Source organism: Protomyctophum bolini (assembly GCF_963924005.1).
Source record: "Protomyctophum bolini genome assembly, chromosome: 6".
NCBI classification, from domain to species: Eukaryota; Metazoa; Chordata; class Actinopteri; order Myctophiformes; family Myctophidae; genus Protomyctophum; species Protomyctophum bolini.
Genome location: NC_137867.1, coordinates 16,114,051 through 16,136,960, shown reverse-complemented (window position 1 = coordinate 16,136,960; position 22,910 = coordinate 16,114,051). Strand labels below are relative to the sequence as shown.

General features: G+C 42.6%; 2 protein-coding genes across 3 annotated transcripts in view; both read right to left on the bottom strand.

Annotated features, from left to right (window-relative positions):
* LOC308316927 (ras-specific guanine nucleotide-releasing factor 2-like) overlaps nucleotides 1–19,441 on the bottom strand; it is a gene marked incomplete at its 3' end in the record, with an annotated part of 54,913 nt that extends 35,472 nt beyond the window's left edge. The window contains exons 1-3 of the mRNA XM_080765711.1: nucleotides 19,049–19,441; nucleotides 1,706–1,812; nucleotides 582–729 (exon numbers count right to left, since the gene is read on the bottom strand). Of these exons, the coding sequence (XP_080621837.1) occupies nucleotides 582–729; nucleotides 1,706–1,812; nucleotides 19,049–19,324 (531 nt within the window). The 5' untranslated portion in view covers nucleotides 19,325–19,441. The remainder of the gene's footprint in view (nucleotides 1–581; nucleotides 730–1,705; nucleotides 1,813–19,048) is intronic.
* Nucleotides 19,442–20,861: 1,420 nt separating this feature from the next.
* The window catches only part of msh3 (mutS homolog 3 (E. coli)), a 52,755-nt gene continuing 50,706 nt past the window's right edge, over nucleotides 20,862–22,910 (bottom strand). For both annotated transcript variants that reach the window (XM_080765304.1, XM_080765305.1), the window contains exon 24: nucleotides 20,862–21,163. In XM_080765304.1, the coding sequence (XP_080621430.1) occupies nucleotides 21,049–21,163 (115 nt within the window). In that variant the 3' untranslated portion in view covers nucleotides 20,862–21,048. The remainder of the gene's footprint in view (nucleotides 21,164–22,910) is intronic.

Here is a 22,910-nt window from a genome sequence, read left to right as displayed (position 1 = left end):
AGCCAGGCCTCCTACACTCTGAGGTGAGTGACTGCTGCTCTCGCCCACTCATCAGTAGCCACAGGGCTACTAAACACACACACACACACACACACACACACACACACACACACGTGTATGATTTGTGGCATAAGACTGATTTGCATGGAGCTCTACAAGTGCGCAGATGTGTGCATTTGTGTGTGTGTGTGTGTGTGTGTGTGTGTGTGTGTGTGTGTGTGTGTGTGTGTGTGTGTGTGTGTGTGCGCGTGTGTGTGTGTGTGTGTGTGTGTGTAACAGCTTTCCAAAGCAGAATGCTGGTTGCGTGTGTAGCGGCGTCATCGCCAAGGAGACAAGAACAAGCTGCCAGAAAGCAGGGAGAGAGTGTGCATACTGCAGAGTTACTCAAAGTGGGGTTCGGGGACCCCCAGGGGTCATTAGGGAGTTCCAGCCGGTCCCCAGCCAAATTAGATAACATAGCATCAAAATCAGCTCAATCACTTTAACCCTACTGCATCATCAATATGTTGAAATATGATGACTTTGGGGGGTCACTCATGGCCTGAAAAGCTGCAGTGTGGCATACTGTACATATACTGTACCTCTGATTTCAGTCTCTCAATCTCCGTGTCCTGGTCCTCTAGCTGCGTGCGAAGCTGGTTGGCTGCCACCTTCTCTGTCTCCACTATCTGGACGAGGTGGATGTACTTCTGCATCAACACCTCGCGCTCAATGATGATGTCAGAATAACTGAAGAAATGAATAGAGAAGAGTACCAAAAGAATGTAACTACAAAAGAATACCATCGCAAAATCAATATACAGTATGTGGTTTGAGTACAAATACCTTGCAAAGTAGTGAACTATAGCTGTGAGCTATACCGTTATATTACTAGACTAGCTCTGGTCCATTCTCAGAGTTTCTGCCTTAAATTACCACTCTGGATTAGACTGGGTGTCCAGGACTGGAACCAAGAAGACCCTTTTTGTTTGTACAATCAACAACTTACATCCCTTCTTGATTCTACTTTACTGTGTTTACAATACATCTTGGTATAATGTTATGTTATGCTCATGTTATGTTTCTTAGATTAGATTTTTCTCTACCACAAATATTAAGAATGTGATTCAGATTGCATCCTATTTAGACAGATGCTAGGTTCATTGTTACCTGGAATCATTTAGACAGATGCTAGGTTCATTGTTACCTGGAATCATTTAGACAGATGCTAGGTTCATTGTTACCTGGAATCATTTAGACAGATGCTAGGTTCATTGTTACCTGGTATCCTTTAGACAGATGCTAGGTTAATTGTTACCTGGAATCCTTTAGACAGATGCTGGGTTCATTGTTACCTGGTATCCTTTTTGGAACAAAATGCCTCAAATCATCCAATTTCCATCCAAGGCGTAAGAAGAACTGGCACCCTTTTCACATTATAGCGCCACCAGGAGGCCACCACCTGACCTGCCCTGGTGGAGACCTGTGCCCTGAGGGGCACTATTTCTTGTACTGTAAATCACTCTGTATACATTTTAAATTGTACTTGTAACAAAGCTTGATTTGATTCATTTAGATGTCATGTTTAAAAGAAAAGCACAAAAAAAATAAACTTCAAGGAGGAAACACAATAAAAGTCAAAGATGTATTTCTATTATGGTCCTTTGACTCCTTGGTCTTGACCAAACAAAACATAACCACAAACAACAGTCAAGCTGAAGTATACCTGGCCTGCTGTATGGCCTCCACCCATTCATCACACTCGTTCTCCTCCTCTGTCCGGAGCTCCAGAGGCTTCTGCCCGTCATGCCCGAACACGATGAGGAAGTAGTGCTGCAGAAGAAACAAAATGGAGTTGACAAAACTGTCTTTCTTTATCAATATTTACTCAGGATGTCTTTTATTGTTGCGACCATGCAGTTGAGCTTAGTATAAGCCACTCTCAGTCAGTCAGTCTGTCTGTCTGTCTGTCCGTCCGTCCGTCCATCCAAAATCAAGCTACACTGGATGTAGGGTAAGTGATTTTCATTAGTTCAAATATGTGTTAATTTCTGATAGTATTCATTGTTGAGTGTGCAGTAACAGGAGTCTCCATGTCTCCCCAAATCTTTATTAAACAGAAAATGCATTTTCAGATCGGGATACCAATTTTATCCAATCAGGATAGGGGACCATGAAATATTCTCTCTAGCTAGTAAGGGGAGGTTGCTGGCTATGTACCTGTGCACCTCTACACCAGCATGCCTATTAGAGCATGGACCATGGACCAGACAGTATTGACATGTCACAGAGATTTATTCAGGCTTTGCAGATACAGTATGGCATGATGGCAATGGTGAATGACGGATGATGGGTGATGATTTTAACTGAACAAGAAGAGACTGATAGCAGCAAACGTAGGCATAAACACATTAAGCAAATCAAATACTCAAAAGGGCATTTGGCAAATAGAAAGGTCAATCAATCAATCAATATAGGCACAGAGGTGCTACCAGCACCTCTCCAGTAAGGTACAAATGTTTGTCTGTGGCTTCTAGTTTGCCTATACCTATATAGTCCCCAGGTGTGCCAGTTGGTGGCCCCACCCACCACCAACAAGTCAACCTGCTACTGCTCCGCCCCACTCTCAGCTAGAGTGATCAGGATACAGATTAAACAAGTGAATTTGGAAGTTATGACACACACAAATAAATGAGCGAACAAAATTGGAACAGTATAAAAACGAAGCTGATTAATGGGTGCTCTCTCCTGAAATGTCGTCACCTACTGTACCTACAGTAGTGTCGTGATCCCCCCCCCCCCCCTAAAACATAATCATCAGGTACTATGATTATACTAGGATGAAGATTACATTTATATTTAAAAAAAAAAAGGGTACAGTCAGAATGTGATAAAATTATGTTTTTTATGTGGCCACACCCCATGTGTTGTATGATAATGATATTCCAACCACACCTGGAGGTATATTAACTCCATTAGACACATACAAAACAGAAACACACACACACACACACACACACACACACACACACACACACACACACACACACACACACACAGCTATTTTCATGATTTGTCTTCAGATGAAGTATGTGTTTATGTGTTAGTCTTGCCTGTCAATCCCTTCCTCCATTATTAATGCCATCAATTAAACCCTCTTCCTTGTCCCCCCTCCCTGATCCCCCCTCCATGACCCCCCCCTCTCTCACATTAATTTCTTCTTCATCTCTCCTATTATTCTGACGAGTATCTGCCTTTAACCTACTTCCCCAGAGCCGACACAGACACATCTAGTGCACGCATGCACGCACACACACACGCACGCACGCACACGCACACACACACACACACACACACACGCACGCATGAACACACACACACACACACACACACACACACACACACACACGCACACGCACACACGCACACAAACGCATGCACACGCACCAGGCATTACGTGAAAACGATAGAGGCTTTGCCTTTTATTCAAGCGGTCATGTCCTGGGGCGCTGGGTTACCAGAAGAGCTCCTATTCTTAGTGAGAGAAGGGAGAGCAGAACTGCACTGTACATGGACTCCCCCCCTCCCCCTCCTCTCTTCATCCACCCACCGCTTTCCTCCTCTCTCCCTCCCTCTCTCTTTTTTCACTTCACCTCTCCGCCCACTCTTCTGCCCCTGTTCTCCCCGAGCCATCCTCACTTATCTTCTCGTCAAACCTCCTTTCTCCAGCTTCCCTCGTCCCTTCATACTGTTTGTTCATTTCTGTCCACCCATCCACCCTGAGATGCTCACCACCACCACCACCACAACTACCTCCAGAGTAATGGTATAAGGGTTCAGTTGACCGAACTCTATAGATCTGCTATGTTCGCTGCAAAACACAGCGCACAACCAAGTATAAATCAGGCATAAGTGAACCCAGAGGAGGCATTTCCCCTAGGAGTGGGGATGGGCTGCAGAGACCACCACACCATCACCAAGGTTACAGAACCACCCCCACCCCATACAGTTACACACAGACACACGCACGTCTATGCTGGCTCCAACCTCATCCCTCACTGCAGCTTTGTGTGCGCCTTGTCCTTTTGATTCACTGAAGGGCCACATTTCATTACGTCCACAATAATCTAGCACTCATTGACACATAGAGAGACAGAGAGAGAGAGAGAGATAAAAGAAAGAGAGAGAGAGAGATAAAAGAGAGAAAAAAATTGTGAGAGAGGGAGATGTTACATAACATTTCTTAACGGAGTACATTATTTCGAAACCATGTCACCACCTAACAAGATAATATTTCCATGGCAACACACTATCAGGCTCCTGTGCCACTGATTTTCTATTTAAGCCTTGATTGATTTATCCTGCCATTTCACGCATCACAAGGCGTATATAGGCCTACAGTACATAGAGGAGGAGGAGGATTTGGGGAATGCATAGAAATATTTAAAATGACATTGCATGGCACTGATGGGCATTCCATGCAATACATGGTAAATGGTGCATTTATACAGCACCTTTATCCATCCATGTAATGATGACAGCATTATAAACACAGCAGTCCACCAACCGCCATCATGGTTTGTTGGGTGTCTATAGTTTTGCTGCTGAGAACAAATGTATTAAGGGCTCTACACTGTTCCAGAGTGCTACTTCAATGTTCTCTCTCTCTCTCTGTGTAAACATGTTACCCCCCCTAGAACACCATTCAGCACTGCTGTCTCGCTCACTCTTCAAATGAGCTCGACTGTCCTCTATGTCCCCCAGGGCCCTTCAGTCTAGTGTAAGAAATTTCATTTAGAGTGTGGAGAGAGTGAAGAAAGACACACACACACACACACACACACACACACACGCACACATGCACGCAGTCACACACGCGCGCACACGCAGTTTATAGTGTGTGTGTCCGTCTGTTACCAGCTAATCTCCGGCACCGTTAACCCGGTCGATGCCAAATCTTGCACACACACTCCCTGGATGCCAACGATGAACCTCCGCATTTTCCAGAACGGCAAATCGTTACACAGTATCTCTATAGTCATGTGTTCAAGATGGATCTGTCCGATATTTCATATTCCATCCAGATTGGCTAGCATTGGCTTTCAAAGTTTGCAGGATTGGCCCGTTTTGAACAAAAAGCCTCAAATCATGAACGCAGTGTGCAATTTACGTGAAATCTTTCACAGACTTTCCTACTAGGCTGAGGAATATATCCCACCCTTTTCACATTGGCCTGTTAGAGCACCACCAACAGGTGGATTTTTGCAATACACATTTTTGGCACAAAATGCCTCAAGCCATCCAATTGCCATCCAAGGTGTAAGAAGAAATGGCACCCTTTTCACATTGGCTTATTATAGCGCCACCAGGGGGCCACAACCTGACCTGCCCTGGTGGAGACCTGTGCCCCGAGGGGCACTTTTTATAGTTCTAGTATATTTTGGTAGCTTTAGTTATAATAATAATTTATTCTCCTGTTTTCTACATGAATATAACCACATTATAACAATAAAATGAAATGGGAGTTAAATGCTGCAATTTGAAAAATAAAAAGGCAAACTATGACTCCTAACGTCGTTGAAGTGGGACTCATAAAATGTCCCTGGGACTCATCTAAAAGACCATCCCTGCATGCATACCGGGACTCATTACATTGAAAACCTATTTACATCAGACAGACAGACAGACAGACAGACAGACAGACAGTTATAAGAACTCTTCGTCTCTGGCGGATGTGTGCACGCGACCTCGCCCTCAGGGTGTCTGTACACTCCTGATGAAGCTATAGTCAAAGTCTATTATACTGCCTCTACTAGGATGTTGGATCACTGTTTTGTAGCAGAGATTAACAGGGCCATATAGTCGCATCTGCACATTTCAGTAATAAGATAGGCCTATTGAAAATACAAATGATGACGAAGACCTCCAGAAACCCCCACCACCACTATCAATATAAAGTATAAATATAAAGAGTTTATTGAATTACGGTGTGGGGCCACTAATATAAATGGAACTGGAATAGCTACAGCCAGTCACAGTCTGTCAGGAATAGTGGCATTGTAGTGTTTTGAACCTGTGCTGTAATTATGCAATTTCAGGAGCCAGGGTGAAAATCATGTCATCCAACAGATTCAGCGGGTCTATGAGCCTCTAATCTGTAGGAATGAGAGATAATGAAACCAGTAGCAGGAACACACGCTGTACTGTGCACAACAAGACAGTGTCATTACGCCATGATTCTTGATTCCTGTAGTGTAAGCCAAACATGAGCATCGCAGAGAGATATAACATGGATTCCTCCCGTGTCTCCACACACATTTCTGTGTTGTATCCTATACTCACTCACCTGCCAGTGAGGAGCCCCCACCTGGAGGACATCGAGCCCCCCAGTGAGGAGCCCCCACCTGGAGGACATAGAGCCCCCCAGTGAGGAGCCCCCACCTGGAGGACATAGAGCCCCCCAGTGAGGAGCCCCCACCTGGAGGACATAGAGCCCCCCAGTGAGGAGCCCCGCCCCCCGCCTGGAGGACATAGAGCCCCCCAGTGAGGAGCCCCCACCTGGAGAACATAGAGCCCCCCAGTGAGGAGCCCCGCCCCCCACCTGGAGGACATACTTGTCATTCTCCATATACGGCCCAACACTCCCCACTGACAGGTGCCGCCCCAGCTCGTAGGATTACGTGAAATGACCAATGTCACCCTCCCCGCCTGCTTCCCTCTTCTGAACATGAACACGGGACAATTGTGTTCACACAGACGCCCGACAAAGCCATATGCACCACGGTGGATTCGAACCCACAACCTCTGTGGTGGTGGGCAGGAACTTTACTACTGCGTCACCCGAGTGCTAGCTGTCTAGTACCTTTTGTGTTGAGCAAAGAAACTTGACTGATACAGAGCACAAGCTGGAGTGATAAACATAATATATGCCAATCAGGCAGAGATAAAGAACAATGGGCTGTCCACACCAAAGCATGATAAATACAATTAACTATCTGCAGAAATACAAACTGAAGTGATACAAGTGACAGTTGAGATACTTTACATAATAACCAGTGCACTCTGTTAATGGTACATCAGCTAATGTGGCAATCAACAGCCCACACCCGGTTGTCTTTTCCATTGCTCTCCATGCTGTTCTCTTCCTCCAAAACACACACACACACACACACACACACACACACACAAACCGCGGTGCAAAAACACATGCAAAAACACATATTTACATTAGATTATTGCGACTGTAGGTCGCAGATTACTATGAAAACATGCAGAACCTGTCAGTCAGTCAGTCTGTCCGTCAGTCAGTCCGTCCGTCAGTCAGTCCGTCCGTCATGCCACCATATATGGCTGTCACGCCTCGTGTCTCCATATATGAAGATCACGACACTGACCTCTTCAACTGTCTCCATATATGAAGATCACAACACTGACCTCATCAAACCCTGGATAGCCATACATGGAGAAGACTGGATCATCACCTAGATCTGCATATATAGAGCCAGCCAGCAACTCTACATCTGACCTCTAACTTCAAACCCATAGATCTCCATATATGTACGTAGCTGACCTTGTCTGACATTCCATTTGTTGATCCCACCACACCCGTCCTTCCTCTTCGATGTCTCCCTTTTGACTGATACCTGTCCATTCAAACTCTACGACGGGCCCGCCCCAAAGTTATTAGTGCGAAAACTAAAGTTCTCAACAGGCCCGAAAATTAAGGCCTGAACCCCAACCCTGTACACTCAAGACACTGCCCCCGCTGCCACCCTTAGATCTCCATATATGAAGCTGACTTGTTCTGACATTTCCTATGTTGATCTGACCTCATCAAACCCTGTAGACTCAAAACACACTTCATATATGGCCAGACCTCATCAAACCTGTACACTCAAGTCACTGATCTCGGAGATCTACGGAGTCTCTTTTACAAGTGTGAACTGGCCAAGAGGCAGAAACAAAATTACACTTCAATGCTACATAGTATACATGTCAAATTTCACAACAGCCAAATAATACATCCATGACATACCTCAAGAAACCTATACAAAGTATACAACAACTCTCCAACAATGGTAAACTAACAATGATCCGGTGCAAGAAATATATACACAATGTACATGTATTAAAACAGGAAAAAATAAATATAAGGGCCTATGCAAAGGCCTAAAAGTCCAGGTGTTGGACTGTACATTTAAGATGACTCTTTTGAACTTTTGAGGCCAATTTTAGTCTGGATTACAGGTCATTCCACGACCAGGGGCCAAAGAAAGCAAGACACTTTTTACCCCTCTCAGATTTGAAGGCTGGCACTACACACGGTAGCCAGGCATTTGATCTGAGATTTAGACCATTTTTTACCAAATGTAAGGGGGCAAATCACCAAGAATGGCTTTATAAATGAAAATATACCAATTTTAAATGATGCAGCCTGCGAGATGTCAATGAGAACCAACCAACTGCAGAATACAACCATATGTTGACATTCCATATGTTGATCTGACCTCATCAAACCCTTTACACTCAAGACACGCTCCATATATGTACAGAATTCATTCCATATATGTTGATCTGACCCCCCATGCCAAAGCGGCAGCGCTCGCCCAGCAGTCTGCTGTCACCCAGGCGGATATGTTGATCTGACCCCCCATTCCAAAGCACCAGCCTAGGCGGATGCACGATTCTCGCCATCAGGGCGTCTTACTGGTATATATGTAAACAGTTACAGGCAGTGCTCTGCGACAGCACAACACTGTGATCCGGGATTACCTTACAGTGGGAGGATAGAGGCTCCCCTCCTCCACTCTTTACTAAAGGTGGGATGTTTTCATGTATACATTAAAACACACACATGTGCACACACACCGTACACGCACACGCATGTACACGTCACAAGGGTATTTTTTACCGCTCACCTGCTGGCCGAGACCTAGCCAGTTGGCATTGTAAACAACAGTTGAACGGGACCTGTTAAACTTCCTGGGATAAGCTCCCTACCGGAAGTCTGGAACTGTGGCTTTTCAAAATAAGAGCTAGAATTAAAAAGAAATGCTGGTGTAAATTAGATCCTAATTTTAGTAATGCTGATCGTCTACTCAACATGAGTACAACAAAACAAAAAGAAACAAAACAAAACAGCCCTTACTGGCTGTATATTGCTTTTTTCCTTAAGCCCAGGCTTTTTCTATAGTTTTTTTTAAATATATATTTTCAAATAAACGGCTGATAAATTGTGCATCATTTAAATCCATCATATCTATAGTTTATACAGTATAACAGTTTTTCTCTGACCCTCCCATAAAAGGGACAATACAAAACAAAATGATACTCATTCTCTATTTCATTGAGATCACACATTTGACAGGTTCGATCTTCTTCATCCAACCCAACATAGCGACCTGTTTCAATGTAAAGTGGCAATATACCTCCTCTAATCTGAGCACAAAGTGATCTTTTTTTCTTTGGTAAATTAAATAAAACATAGTTTTCAGTGCCATAGTCATATTTAATTTCCCTATATGTACGTCATTTTGGTTTACTCCAGATCTCTTCTATCCAGGTATGTTTGATCTTAACTAGAAGCGTCTCCCTTAGCCCCACAACACTAACCTGCTCCAATCCGAGGAAAACATCTTGAACACAACATTCCCAGAACATGTCACGCTTTCTTTGTTAGTCTATTAACATTCATGTTGACTAATCTGTTCCACAACCTGGAGGTGCAGACCTTCCATCGAACCTCACAGGACTCCCATCCCATATCTCCTGAGAAACCTGTGATAGTTCATGAACTGAATTATCGTCATGCCCCAACACCTCCATAGGGATTGTTGTTCTTATTGGGCCCAGCTTGTTAATTTCTTTCCAAAATGATTGTGGGTTAGAAGTTTGTATGTGTGCGGTTTATAAGAAAGTCCAAAACCAAAAATGTGGTAGGCTACTCAGTCAAAGATTGTGTAGTTATGAAGCTTGTTAGGCAGGATAGTATTGAAGGCTGAACTAAAGTCAACAAAAATAAGTCTTGCATATGTGCCCTTGTGCTCTAGATGTTCTAGCAGAGTGTAACACAATGGCTATAGCATCCTCTGTCGACCTGTTCTGCCTGTAAGAAAACTGATACTGATCTAATGATGAACCTGATCTATTCTCTTAAGGCATTTCGCGACGATAGGGGTGAGTGCCACCGGCCTGTAATCGTTCAGACTTGTGACATTTGGTTTCTTGGGAACCGGAACTATATTTGCTGCTTTGAGACAATGCAGGGACACAGGATGTGCTCTTGTCCATAGCTCTAATGCTGTTGCATTTGGCATTAGAGCTATAGTAAGTTACCCTCTCAAGGAACCCTGATCTATTCTACACAATACTACATGGCAAAGTAAGACATGGTTTCATTAGTGCAGGCAGGCCCTAAGCAGATATCTGCACAAAATGTTGCAATGAATATTGTATTGAACTCGAACTTAAATATGTGCAGTGCATCTCATGTGTCTGTAGGTTAAGAATATAATTCATCAATATTTAAAAAGTACTGGAACTGTTTGTTAAACCTCACAAAAACTATGCCTAAACCTAACAGTAGTCTGGAGGTTGTTGGGAAAAATAGTAAAAACGTAGTCCGTGGTTGTTGGAAAAATAATGGTAGCAGCTGGATTTGAACTGTTTGTATTAGAAGGTGAAGCTCCGCCCAAGCGGGTGGTGCTGTCCTTATCTACTACTAGTAGTGATTTTATTGCATAAATAAATGGCTTTTACCTGAATAAATAAATGGCTGGATACTCTTAATGGATACATACAAGCAGCTTAATAATATACATCCATGATCCTTGCGTGCAGCGCCTACTGTACATCCATGCATGTCTTTTGCAGTCAAATCAAGTTTGTCCTTTTGCAGTTGCCGTTGAAAATGCCGGCCCAGCGATGCTTGGAACATGAGTCATAGATTTGGAAATGATCGCCTACGAATACAATATTCGCAGCCGGGTGAGTGTCTAAATGGAAGTACTTGAATTTGACTGAAGTGCCACCCAAGAAAGTTACATTGAGGCTTTACATAACTGTTTATATCCCCTGTGCATGAAACCTGTATGGTACTGTACATACAACATACAACGGAGATGTCCCTCTCCATAGACACGCTCTGCATCACAGTAGGTCACAACCAGGCATTTCTCCTCAACAAGGTTGGGAACAAGGCTACCGTTCACCGTGAATGTCTTCATCCTCATATAAAGGAGAATGGTTTAGTGAAATGAGGGCATCCATTTGTCAGCCTCATCATGAGGCTGACAAATTGATGCTGTGGCAGTGGCACAAGTGAATGTGTCACACACCATGCAACATGGAGCATGACACAGGCACAATGGAGGGAATGCACACTCAAAATGAGTTACAGTATTATAAAGTCCCTTGCGTCATGTGTTTCGGGTCACAGTTTTGGTTCAGTTTCTTTTCCCAGCATCTGCCTCGTCATCCTTTTTTCAAATGAAAAACAAATCTTAAGTCACTGACCACTGAGGAGAAGGCACTGTCACAAAGAAGCATCACTTTACAGCTATAAAACTCAGGTTAATTGTGTTTGTTTTCATGGGCCGACGGCATGGAACAAGCTCCCACTGTACCTTCGTCAGGCAGCCTCTGTAGACATTTTTAAAGCACAGCTCAAGACCCACTTCTACAACATTGCTTTTAATTGATCTTTTATTTTTTGTTATTCATGTCCTCACTGTATTGCATTACTGCTTGTTTTTTAATGTCGTTGCCTTGCTTTTCTTTTTTTTCCTCCATTGCTCTGTAAAGCACTTTGAGCTGCATTTCATGTCATGAAAGGTGCTATACAAATAAAGTTTTAATATTTATTATTATTATTATTATTATGTAATGCACAACAATTTTAGTTGAATTGTTGTACAAATAATTGCGATGAATAATTTAATTATGTTTTTTGGGATTCAAAATTCAAATGATGACATTATGACAATTACTGTAATTAAAATATACAAAGACATTACTGATATTAACTGGTACCAAAAATCTAAATAACTAAATAAGATTGTTGGGGAAGCCCTGCAACCATTGAGCTTCAGGAGGGCATAAGTTGTATAATGGCAACAACAGCAGTGAAGCATAGCGCCAGTACTCCAGGGCAGACAAGTAATGTCTCAGCATGATGATGTCAGTGGTCCATCTGAGGATGAACCCGAACCCTATTTATTTTGGGGACCCCATGGCCTTTCCTCTAGTCCTCTTAGACCAACATAAAATATGTCAAAACATTACGCTACATTGCAGTATTGATACTTTTACTTAATCCATTCTGGGCGGGAAAATGTGGCGCACATCTTTGAATATATATTCTGTCAGAATGTTTTTAACTCAAATCTTTGCTTCTGGGGAGTTTCCTGGAACAACATATTTTCAGATGGGGGTCGGGCGGCCAATTACATGAAATATTTTGAGAACGACTGACATGGAAACATGAGGTTTTTCAGAAAACTGTCAAGATTTAGAAGGAATTTGTTGAATCGTCCTCAGGTCTAATTCACTTCTTGTCAATGCACCCGTTTCCCAATCTCTCTCCATGGTTTTGTTATGAAATGTCTTCCTGAAATGTGTGTGTGTGTGTGTGTGTGTGTGTGTGTGTGCGCGCAATCCGTGTATGCACAAGTGTGTCATATTAAATGCATTACCACTCCATAGCAGTACCTGTGGGGGGGGGGGATATATAATAAATAACATCTAAGAAGGTGGATGGCCCCAGAGCTTCTATCAATGAAGGGCCTCCCCTAAAACACCAGCGAGGTCAGAATGCGATGTTCAATAAATTGATTGGTGTGTTTGTATGTGTGTGTGTGTGTGTGTGTGTGTGTGTGTGTGTGTGTGCGCGCGCATGCGCATATGTGTGCATGAGCCTAATGCATTATTTATTTATTAATGCACAGTTTTCTGCTGTGTACGAAATACAGTCTAAACCAAAAGCACAGAGTAACCTTCTCCCATTATGTGCTCATATCACCAACACTCATTTGATTGAATACCCCCTCGAGAAATCATTTCAACATTAGAGCCATAATTGCCTTAAGATTTGATTCAACTGTGGACAAGAAATGGATCCCTGAAGGTAATGCATCCCTTTTAAAGTCGCACTTCATCTTATGTAGCATCGAGGCAGAGAGATACTGTACTGTAGATGCATGGACACTCCAGCACATCTATGCATATTAATTTTCACCTCTCGTCACTCCGAACAGATATGGGCCTGGCATCACTGCAAGTGCAAAATGGTGCGAATTTTCTGATCTGACATTATTACATTTCAGAATGATCATGACACTTTGCATAAACAATGGGGGAAATGGAAAGCAGCCCAGGGTGTAATGAATTAGTCCCTGATGTTCACTATTACTGAGGGCGACGTGTAAATGCAACATTCTGAGGAGCGTTTATAACTACTGGAACTTCCAAATGAAAGCTAATTATGACACACATGTGCATGTGCAGTTGTGCACAATGCACATTCAAAGGTTGCGCTAGGATTTTAAACCAGCAGCCATAAAAAGACCATATCCATTTTCAAAGCATGAACGACAAGCAGGTGCAGAAATGCAGCCTAACAGTTACGGATTGTTTTTGATCAAAAACTATTTGAACAAAAAGGGAGATACGGCGAGATCCGGTCCCTTCCTGCAAAAAGGAGTAATATAAAGAATAGACCAACAGCTTAATCTTGCACAAGCGGATTAATAACATTAAATTGGTGCATTTTGTGTGCTTGGCTGTGTGTCTACTGTGTGTGTGTGTGTGTGTGTGTGTGTGTGTGTGTGTGTGTGTGTGTGTGTGCAGTGTGATTTCTTAGAACGCATTGTCTTCAAAAGGGGCAATCAAAGGGTACTCCACAACTTACAAATGATCCTTCTGTGATAGGCTCAGCGACGACACAATCTTGCAGTGTGGCTAGAAATGGGACACTGTTGTGTAGCGTCTTTAGGCATCTCTGTTTGCCGTTTCATCTTCAAATGTGTCTGTAAAGTTGGCCGAGTGGCCAAGGCTCCAAAAAGTGACAGAATCCAGCAATACCTCTTAGGGTGCTTTATTTTCCCCGGTTGCAGTGTATTTACAGTAGGAACACCGGTCTAACAAAAAAGAAACACTGAAGACTAAACTTACACAAGACAGAAAATTACTTGAAAGCAAATAGGAAACCAAACCCAGAACTTGAGAAACTCTATCCGGCTAAAACCCTTCCATCAAGGGCCCCCTAGCAGCTCTCCCTGGGTGTTACCTTCTGGTTGCCCCAAGCCCAACTGACTCTCGGCATCCTGCAGCCTCCCTTTTATACTGGGTGAGACCATACCAAGACACAGAACTAATTGGTAACCACTTAACTCAACTGAGGCAAACTACGGCCCATGAGTTGACTTACACAATTATATACGGTTTTACTAAACCTATGTCCAACATGCACACCTTTCAGGCAACACATTAATCACATAAGAGAACATATAATACAAGAGCTCTTGACACATAAGACAGACACCCCTCCTGCTCTATAGCACTTGGAACCTTCCCCCACTCAATCAAGAGGATCACCAGTACTGCAGGAGAGCCAGGTGCGACACAATCATTAAACACAACACCCAATCAACAGGAATGCTGTTAAAACCCATGCCCCCTCTTTGTGTCCTTTTATAATTCATGTTTGTACAAATAATAAAATAACAACATGCAACACTAATGTCCAGTCACACAGTCCTCCCCACCGACTTGCTGTTAAATGGAAGCAGCTGTGTAGTAGTGTATGCCTGTTTGTTCCTCTTTAGTCTATAGGGCACGGGCTGCCCCGTGACAGTGTCCATCGTTATTGATTTGTGGTAGGGTAGGACAACTTGACATTGCACAGATTGCATTTGACCTTGTTTTCATTACATTTTTCATAGCAGTTCCCTGTGGTGAATGTGCCTGTGTGTGTGTGTGTGTGTGTGTGTGTGTGTGTGTGTGTGTGTGTGTGTGTGTGTGTGTGTGTGTGTGTGTGTGTGTGTGTGTGTGTGTGTGTGTGTGTGTGTGTGAGGGAGTGAGTGAGTGAGTGAGTGAGTGAGTGAGTGAGTGAGTGAGTGAGTGAGTGAGTGAGTGAGGTATACTGTAGGTACAGGTATACCGGTATTTGAAATGTGTCTTATTTGCAGTGGTAATAATGAATTGTCGTGGTTCCTTTTTTTTACCGGCCTTGGCTTCCATAGGGAATTATATTTTCTGTCTTTTGCCATAAAAAACTAAAAAGAAAGTGCCAATTACGGTATTACCGGCCAAACGTGATCGCTGGTGCACATGCATTCACCAGGAAGTCAGATCTGACACGCAAAACTTGTTCTTGCAGTGGCTGCAACCAGGAAGGAGAATGCTTCCCTTTAGTGTCTACAATCAAGCATACTTTATCAACCAGAAGATTCAACCCATAAGCCCAATTTATATTTAGCTGTACCCATGGAGTCCATAGTCACGTGGCAAAAATAACCGCTCTACAAGCTTAAAGGTGTTGTGAGCTTGTGGATCGGCAACTTTTGTTTGACAGACTATGCTATGCTATTCCCTCAGATTCTCAGACACTCTCTTGAATGATCACTTAAGTGGATATTAATAGGCAGCAACGTGGCCTGGTGGTTTGTACGATCAACCCTGAAACTGAAAGTTCACAGATTCACTAGCCTGGAAATCAGTCTGTTCGTTATGATCTTCTTTTTCTCACTTCGCCACTCAGTCTGGTCAGGTCCTATTTAGTCTCTCAAGACATAACTTCCACATTCAAAGGAAAAGAGGGCGCTGTTTCTCCTTTACTTGCCGATGGGTTCTCAGATTGGGTCCTATTTGACTTGTATTTCCATTATGTAGGAAGTCAGGAAGTGACTCAAGTTTTACATTGGACAACTTTTGTCCCGCCCCCTCCACAGACCAATCAGAAGCCACAAGACATTTTCTCCCGTTAGGACTGTGAAGCAAAGTGAGAAAACGTAGCAAGCAGCCTGGTACAGCTTCACTCCCCAAAAAGGCTTGTTTTAATCTATTTGCTTTGTAAAATCTGAATTCCCCCCCACCGCCCCCCCCCCTTTCCCCTCACTGTATATGTTTCTTTTCCCTTTTTGCTTCCTTTATGATGAATTCCTGTTCTGTTCAACTATATAGAAGTGTCTATTTGTACGTCTCTAAATGTTTTGATGAATTGAACAATGTGTAAACAAGTGTAATGCTTAATTGGGTCGTCCACTCACAGTCTTTGTATTGAGTTTGTGCTTGAAATCTACTGTAATTCTGCAAACTGTTAATATATATTTCAATCAATCAATCAAAAAAGATGCTGGGTTCCAGCTGATCCCCTGCATCAGGTCTCTCTGGGGGGAAATATATTATATTATATTATATATTTCCTTTTAATACACAACATAACTACATCCACTGAAACTGGTGGGCTCTTTGCACAAGGCTGTGAACACCTTTGAACATTGTTTGTGGTTCATGGCCTTTGCAGAATTAGGCCACTTAGGCTACTTGGATTAATGATGGACACTTCAGGGGAGGGAGGGGTTGTGCCTGATAACCATATACACAGATAAATATGTAGGCCTTTTGCATACATACATACATACATACATACAGTACATACATTACCATTGGGTTTTAGAGGACAGTTTCGGACCATGGTTTAGGTATGCGGTCTTGCCTAACTTGGACTCAGGGGGGTGGACGCCTCTGCCTTGCATAGTCCCCAGTGAATAGGCATTTTGCCCTTCACTGGTAACCCTATTTTGGATTAGTTTTAAATATATGAAGGTATTGTGGGCTGGGCTTTTTACAAAAAGGCCCCCCCTTTTAAATACTACACACATACAAATACATACCCATACATACATTTCAGAAGTTTTAGCAGTTTTTAAGGACCCACTTTTAGGCCAGTGCACCAGAGCAAGCTCTTGCCTTTTTTTAAACCCTACCCATTTTAACCAAATACATACATACTGTACAGCTACTGTGGAAACAATTCAGACCAATGTAAAGGCTCTCCATGTTATTTGAAGGGTTTTGTGTATTTTTGTTGAGTACAAGAGTGTGAGAGAAAGACACACACACACACACACACACACACACACACACACACACACACACACGTATTAGAGAGTAAGAGAAAAAAGCAGTGCTCAGTGTTGTGTGTGGGTGCACTGTGGATCAACGTGGGGGTGTGATACTGCAGGTTGTCGGCAGACTCAGATCTATCTACTGCATAAAGCAATGCCGAAGAGCAGGAGCTAGACTGAGGGAGAGTGTTTATTTAGCCCCATGAACTCTAGTGTCCATGTTTGGGAATGCCATAATAGGCAAACATTCAGCGAAAATATGCAAACAATCAGCTAACATAGCAGAACTTCAAACTCACAAGGCAAAGATTGGCTCATTTTGGCAAAGGCATTTGGTGCAGAGGAGGAAAAAAAGGAGAGGACAGAGTACAGACCACTGTTGAACCCCGGTTAACTAAGGATATAAGGATTATGTAGTTGACTCCGAGTGTAGACGTTTGGTTAAATTTTTCTACACTCTGAATTAAATATAGATACATAATACACTTCTCATCTCCTCTCTCCACTCATCTATCTGCACAGGGAATTGAACCAGGAGCTAGCAGGCGCTCTGGAATTCTCCTTGATTCATTTTTTATTGCAGTCTCACATGCACGCACACATTTCCACACAAGGCCTCAACGAACAACCCAAAGTGTTGTTGCATTGCATTGTGGTTAATCTTCCAGACCGTATGGCCATCCAAGTTACACGGTTACATGGTAAAAACACAAGCTTTTAGCTGAGAGCGGATTAAAAATAACCCCTAATTAAACAGCACAGCTGGAACAAGAGAGAGAGAGAGAAGGGGAGGGAAAAAAAGGGATTCGCCTTCCATTCATATCATCATGCTTAGTTAATACATAATTCAAAAGGCTTTACATGTCAGAAAACCTATAAGTGATGGAGCCCATAGACCACTGGATTCAGATGAATGCACAGGAATGGTTAATGAGTAAGAGTTACCCAACCTTTGGTGAGACTGAAAAAGAACAGACTGAGAACTAAATGCCAAAAGATGGCACTTATTTATGCTAGTGGTGCATGCAGAGTAATATCTTCCACAAAGTCTATATGGGCTCAGTGGACCATAGGTTCACTAGTGGTCCACAGATCACCTCCCAAAACCCACAAAAAGTTAATTTATGGTCTGAAGGTTCTGCTCCATTGTTTCTGCATGGATGATATCCACCCATGTTACTCCTTCTTCCTTCCATACCATTAACTTGTAGATTATAATTCTTCTCAACACATAGTTGTCTACATGATAATGTTAGGACTTTATGGTTGATGATACACTTACACTAAGCAATGTGCAAATGAGCAAAGTTCTCACACAGACATCAAAGTGAAACACATGCATGGTCAGAAATGTAGGCCTATAATGTTTCCATGGCAACAACATACACCGCATATAGGCTACTACAACTGCACCTCTCTGACCCTTTTCTCTCCAAATGAATCTTCTTTACACACTCAAACATCAATATAGCCTACAAAGTAGACTATTAGACTTTTTAATCTAACCCATAATTATGCCATTGCATTTGTGATAAAAGACAGCTGTGCACATATTCAACAGGTCTGTACTTGCAGGCCCATATGATGAATTGAAAATGGTGGACCCTCTTGTAAACAATTAAGTGTAATACTTATGGTGTCCACTCAACAGTTGACAGTTTTTGTATTGAGTTGTACTTGAAATGTACTGTAATTCTGCAAACTGTTATAAATACTTCAATCAATCAATCAATTCTGATTCAATCAGATGAATAAATAACCTACATGTTTGAATATGAACAAGTGTGAAATTGTCAGGAAATCGCTGGGATAGGAGAAGGGGTTGTGTTATAAAGAGCATGGGAGTGGGTTCTCTGCTGAACTGTTAACAACATCGTGGACTTTATTTTAAAAGTCCTATTTATATGGAAGCGCTCCCTCGCCAGCCAGCCATTTATTCGCACCTGTTTATCCAGCGGCTCCTTCCCCGCAGCGGACATCTTGGGTGCAGGGACGCGCTCGCAGGTGCATCCCTCCAACAGGTAAATCCCGGCGGGGCGCGCACTCTGTTCGTTCTCGAAGTAGAACAGCACATTCTGGTACAGTGCGAAAAACTTGTCGTGCCAGCGGCTGTTCTCCGCAGTCTTCTTGCTCAGGTAACCGCGCTTGGTCCCCTCTTTACGCGCAACTACCGACAGGAACAGCGCGTGTCCTTCATTGTATCGCACACTCTTCTGCATGTTTGCTGGTTTCTTTATTTTCTTTTATCTCGTCTTCTAATTCTCTTTAAGAACGGAGATGTTCTCGTTTGGTGGTTTTCACATGAAGCTCATGCTTATCGCCGGGATGCGTGCAAACTTTTCCCTTTGAGTGTTCAGCAGCAGAGTGGAGATGCGATGCGGGCGGCGCACGGAAAAGTTGCCCCGCCGATGGAAACAGCACTCCTCCGGGGAAACTCATTCTAAAAAATGCCCGTCTGCCTGTCCATCGAGGACTATAAAATCCATGTTCTCTGCGTTTCTATTATGAATAAATAAACATGTAGATTGAGAAAGAGAGGTAGGATAATCACCGTATTTTTCTGTGAGGCGAGAACTCTCAACCGAGCAGACAGTGAGCGAATCCCAGTCAGAGATAAGATGTGCCTGTGTAATCTGCTTTGACACTGGTTAACTCTCTCTGCGGTGATGCTCGGTGGCTGGCTGGGCAGGGCAGCGCTGGAGTTGGCGGAATTAAAGGCGGAGCGTGAGTTTAGAGTTGAGGGAGTGTGTGTCAGTGTGTGTGTGTGGGGGTGTGTGTGTGCGCGCGTGTGTGTTTGTGTGTGTGCGCGTGTGTGTGCGTGCGCGTGTGCGCGACTGCACGCGCGAAAAGACAGACAGAGAGCCCCCCCCCAAATGTATATTACAACTTCTCACAGTATGACTATGAACTATTAAGGCGAATTCAAAATCGTATTCCATTCTTCCCCAACCCAGGAAAGAAATTTAGGCTACTAGGCCGACTTTAACCAGTTTCTTAATTTGGGAATTTCAGGTTGTAACTGCTAGGCAATACATTAGCCCTCATATTTAGCTATGTTATTAAAGTTTTTATAAAATTAAAATGACCAGAAAAATAATTTGGGCAAAAATCATGCAAATTCTTCTAAACCAAGGTATATCGGGTGGAAACAGAGCTGTTACCGTACATTTCAGGAGCCAAATTCAAAAGTAGCAATACTATAGGAGATCTACATTTATCTACGTGTTTCAAGCTTGCGCATCTGCTGCTTGTAATGCTTTGGTGTGATGCTGTAGTATGTTAGAATATGGAGATAGGAAGTTTCTGCCCGACAACAATAGAGGGTATGTGCAACATCATCATTATACCGGGATGTTCTGCGGGAACACCTACTGAGTGGCAAAAAACTACTTTCTGGCCTTGAAAGCACATCCAAACAGAAAAGTCCTATTTGTTGCATTAAATGACGTTAAACAATGTTAAACTCACTTTGCCACTCGATTTGCCATTCACTTTATGCATGCGCACACCCAGATTTTACGTACTGTCACATAACCAACCACTTGGAGCTCCTTGGCGAATAATTATTTTCTATATACTTTCCTGACATTAATAGGGCTGAATCTTCCTAGTTTATTTTATTAATATGCTTGGATCAACCATACATAATAGTCTAATGAATGGATACAAAATACTACAACATTTAAGGTGAACTAAAACCTGAAACAATGGCCTTCAAAGAGGACAAGAAAGGGAATCTAATTGGTATTTTTTTAATTCAATTATTACTCTGTTGAACATGCACAGATAGACAAAATCCTGATAAGATGGCATAAAAAACTGTTGGCAATGAAACTACTATTAGGTAATCACACACACACACACACACACACACACACACACACACACACACACACACATCAATACTAACGCTTCTGTAATAGTCGTTTTCCTTCAGAGTGCATCATTCTTGTGCGAGTGTCATTTTTGGACAGGTGTTTGAGTTTGACTGTATCCAGTTCATCAGCGACTTTCTGTCATTGATGTTCCATAGATCAGATAGGGCAGTTTTAATCTTCCTACAGAGAGAGAGAGAGAGAGAGAGAGAGAGAGAGAGAGAGACACACACACGATATGTGAGAAACAGTCCATCTGGTAACAGAGACATTTCCCAGTAAATGTATGTACCGGTAAAGTATTGTATTGGACCAAAGCAAGTTGCAAGCCCAAATATATTGAAAGAAGTTCTGTGACATTTCACTGAGATGACGGCATTTTTAATGTTCCCCCAGCAGCCCAGGCCTACTGTGTGAACAGAACACAGAACGGACTCTCTCCAACACAAGGCAAACATTTCATATGGGAAGGATTACACGGATTGACAGGAAAGAGGTGAATGTGCGTGTGTACACATGTATGCACTGACAGACATTTCATATGAGGAGGATTATTTATTTATTTATTTAGAGAGAGAGAGAGAGAGAGAGAGAGAGAGAAGAGTAAGCAGCTTCCAACAGGCTGTCTGGAATAGAGTAAGATACACAATAAAAGAGAACCGTCTTTAGAGAGCATGTCATGCTAAAATGCAAATAGACTAAGATGAGTTATGTTTTTACTTGTTCAGTCAAAACGGCTTGGTTTATTGTTCATCCCACGTACAGAGGTATAGAACAGTTTATCAATCAGGCTGAACAGAGTAACATACGTCTTTGTCATCGTCGGATCCATGAATACTAACCAATTTGGTGGGTTATAAAATTGGACGAAGAATTGAATGTTGGTTGTACTCGCACATTTTCAGCACCGGAGGATTTTAGGACAAAAGTATCATACTATTCTAGAGTAATATAAATTCAAATCGAGGCGACACATTTTCTTAAATGTGAAATCTTGAACTTCTGGCGACGTGCAGCAGTTGTGTACTTAATGAGCCTGCCTGATACTAACTCTCTCCCTACGCCTACGTAATCCTCACCAAATAAAATGTGCATGCATGCACACACTTCGATTGTAAACGAACAAAATGTACTTTCATCCATTAACCATACAGCTACAAATACTTGTAACTTGTAAGTCATCTGTATTTTGAGCATGTGAATAGGTTAAAATATATTATATATTTAGGAATTCTCTAAAATAACCAATCTACAAGCTTGACGAAGGGTAGAAACAGAAGGCACTGTTCTGCAAGTTATGTATCCTGTAATTGTGTTATTTTATTAAACAGTAGCTCTGGGCTTGACCAACATGCTGAAGCTCATTATAATTGAGAAGACACCTGCTGCAGAAAGGAGTAAATGACACAGGCCATGTCAGTCAATGGAGAAAGAAAAAAAGGGAAGATGCAGATGCCATCTCAGAGCAAGCTGTTTACATGAGAAATGGTTCATTCATTTATTCATCAAAAATGAAGGAATAATTGGACAACAGTGACAACTCTTGTAGGGCTGCATGTAATTAACATACACAATAGACTTTTGGTTGTTTAGCTGTGGAGTGTCTCTGAAAGGTCAATCAGACAAAGACCAGAGGGAAGAACAGAGTTCAGCACCACGGCCAGCACCTGATCCAAGGGAGGTACAGTAAACAGTACAGTACAGTACAGTACAGTACAGTACAGTACAGTACAGTACAGTACACTACACTACACTACAGTACAGTACAGTACAGTACAGTACAGTACAGTACAGTACAGTACAGTACAGTACAGTACAGTACAGTACAGTACAGTACAGTATGCATGTCCCTCCGTGATGGATCTGATAGGCATGTGCTGACAGCTGCCTTGGTTCTGATCAACCTTGGGCTATGAATACTACTGCTGTG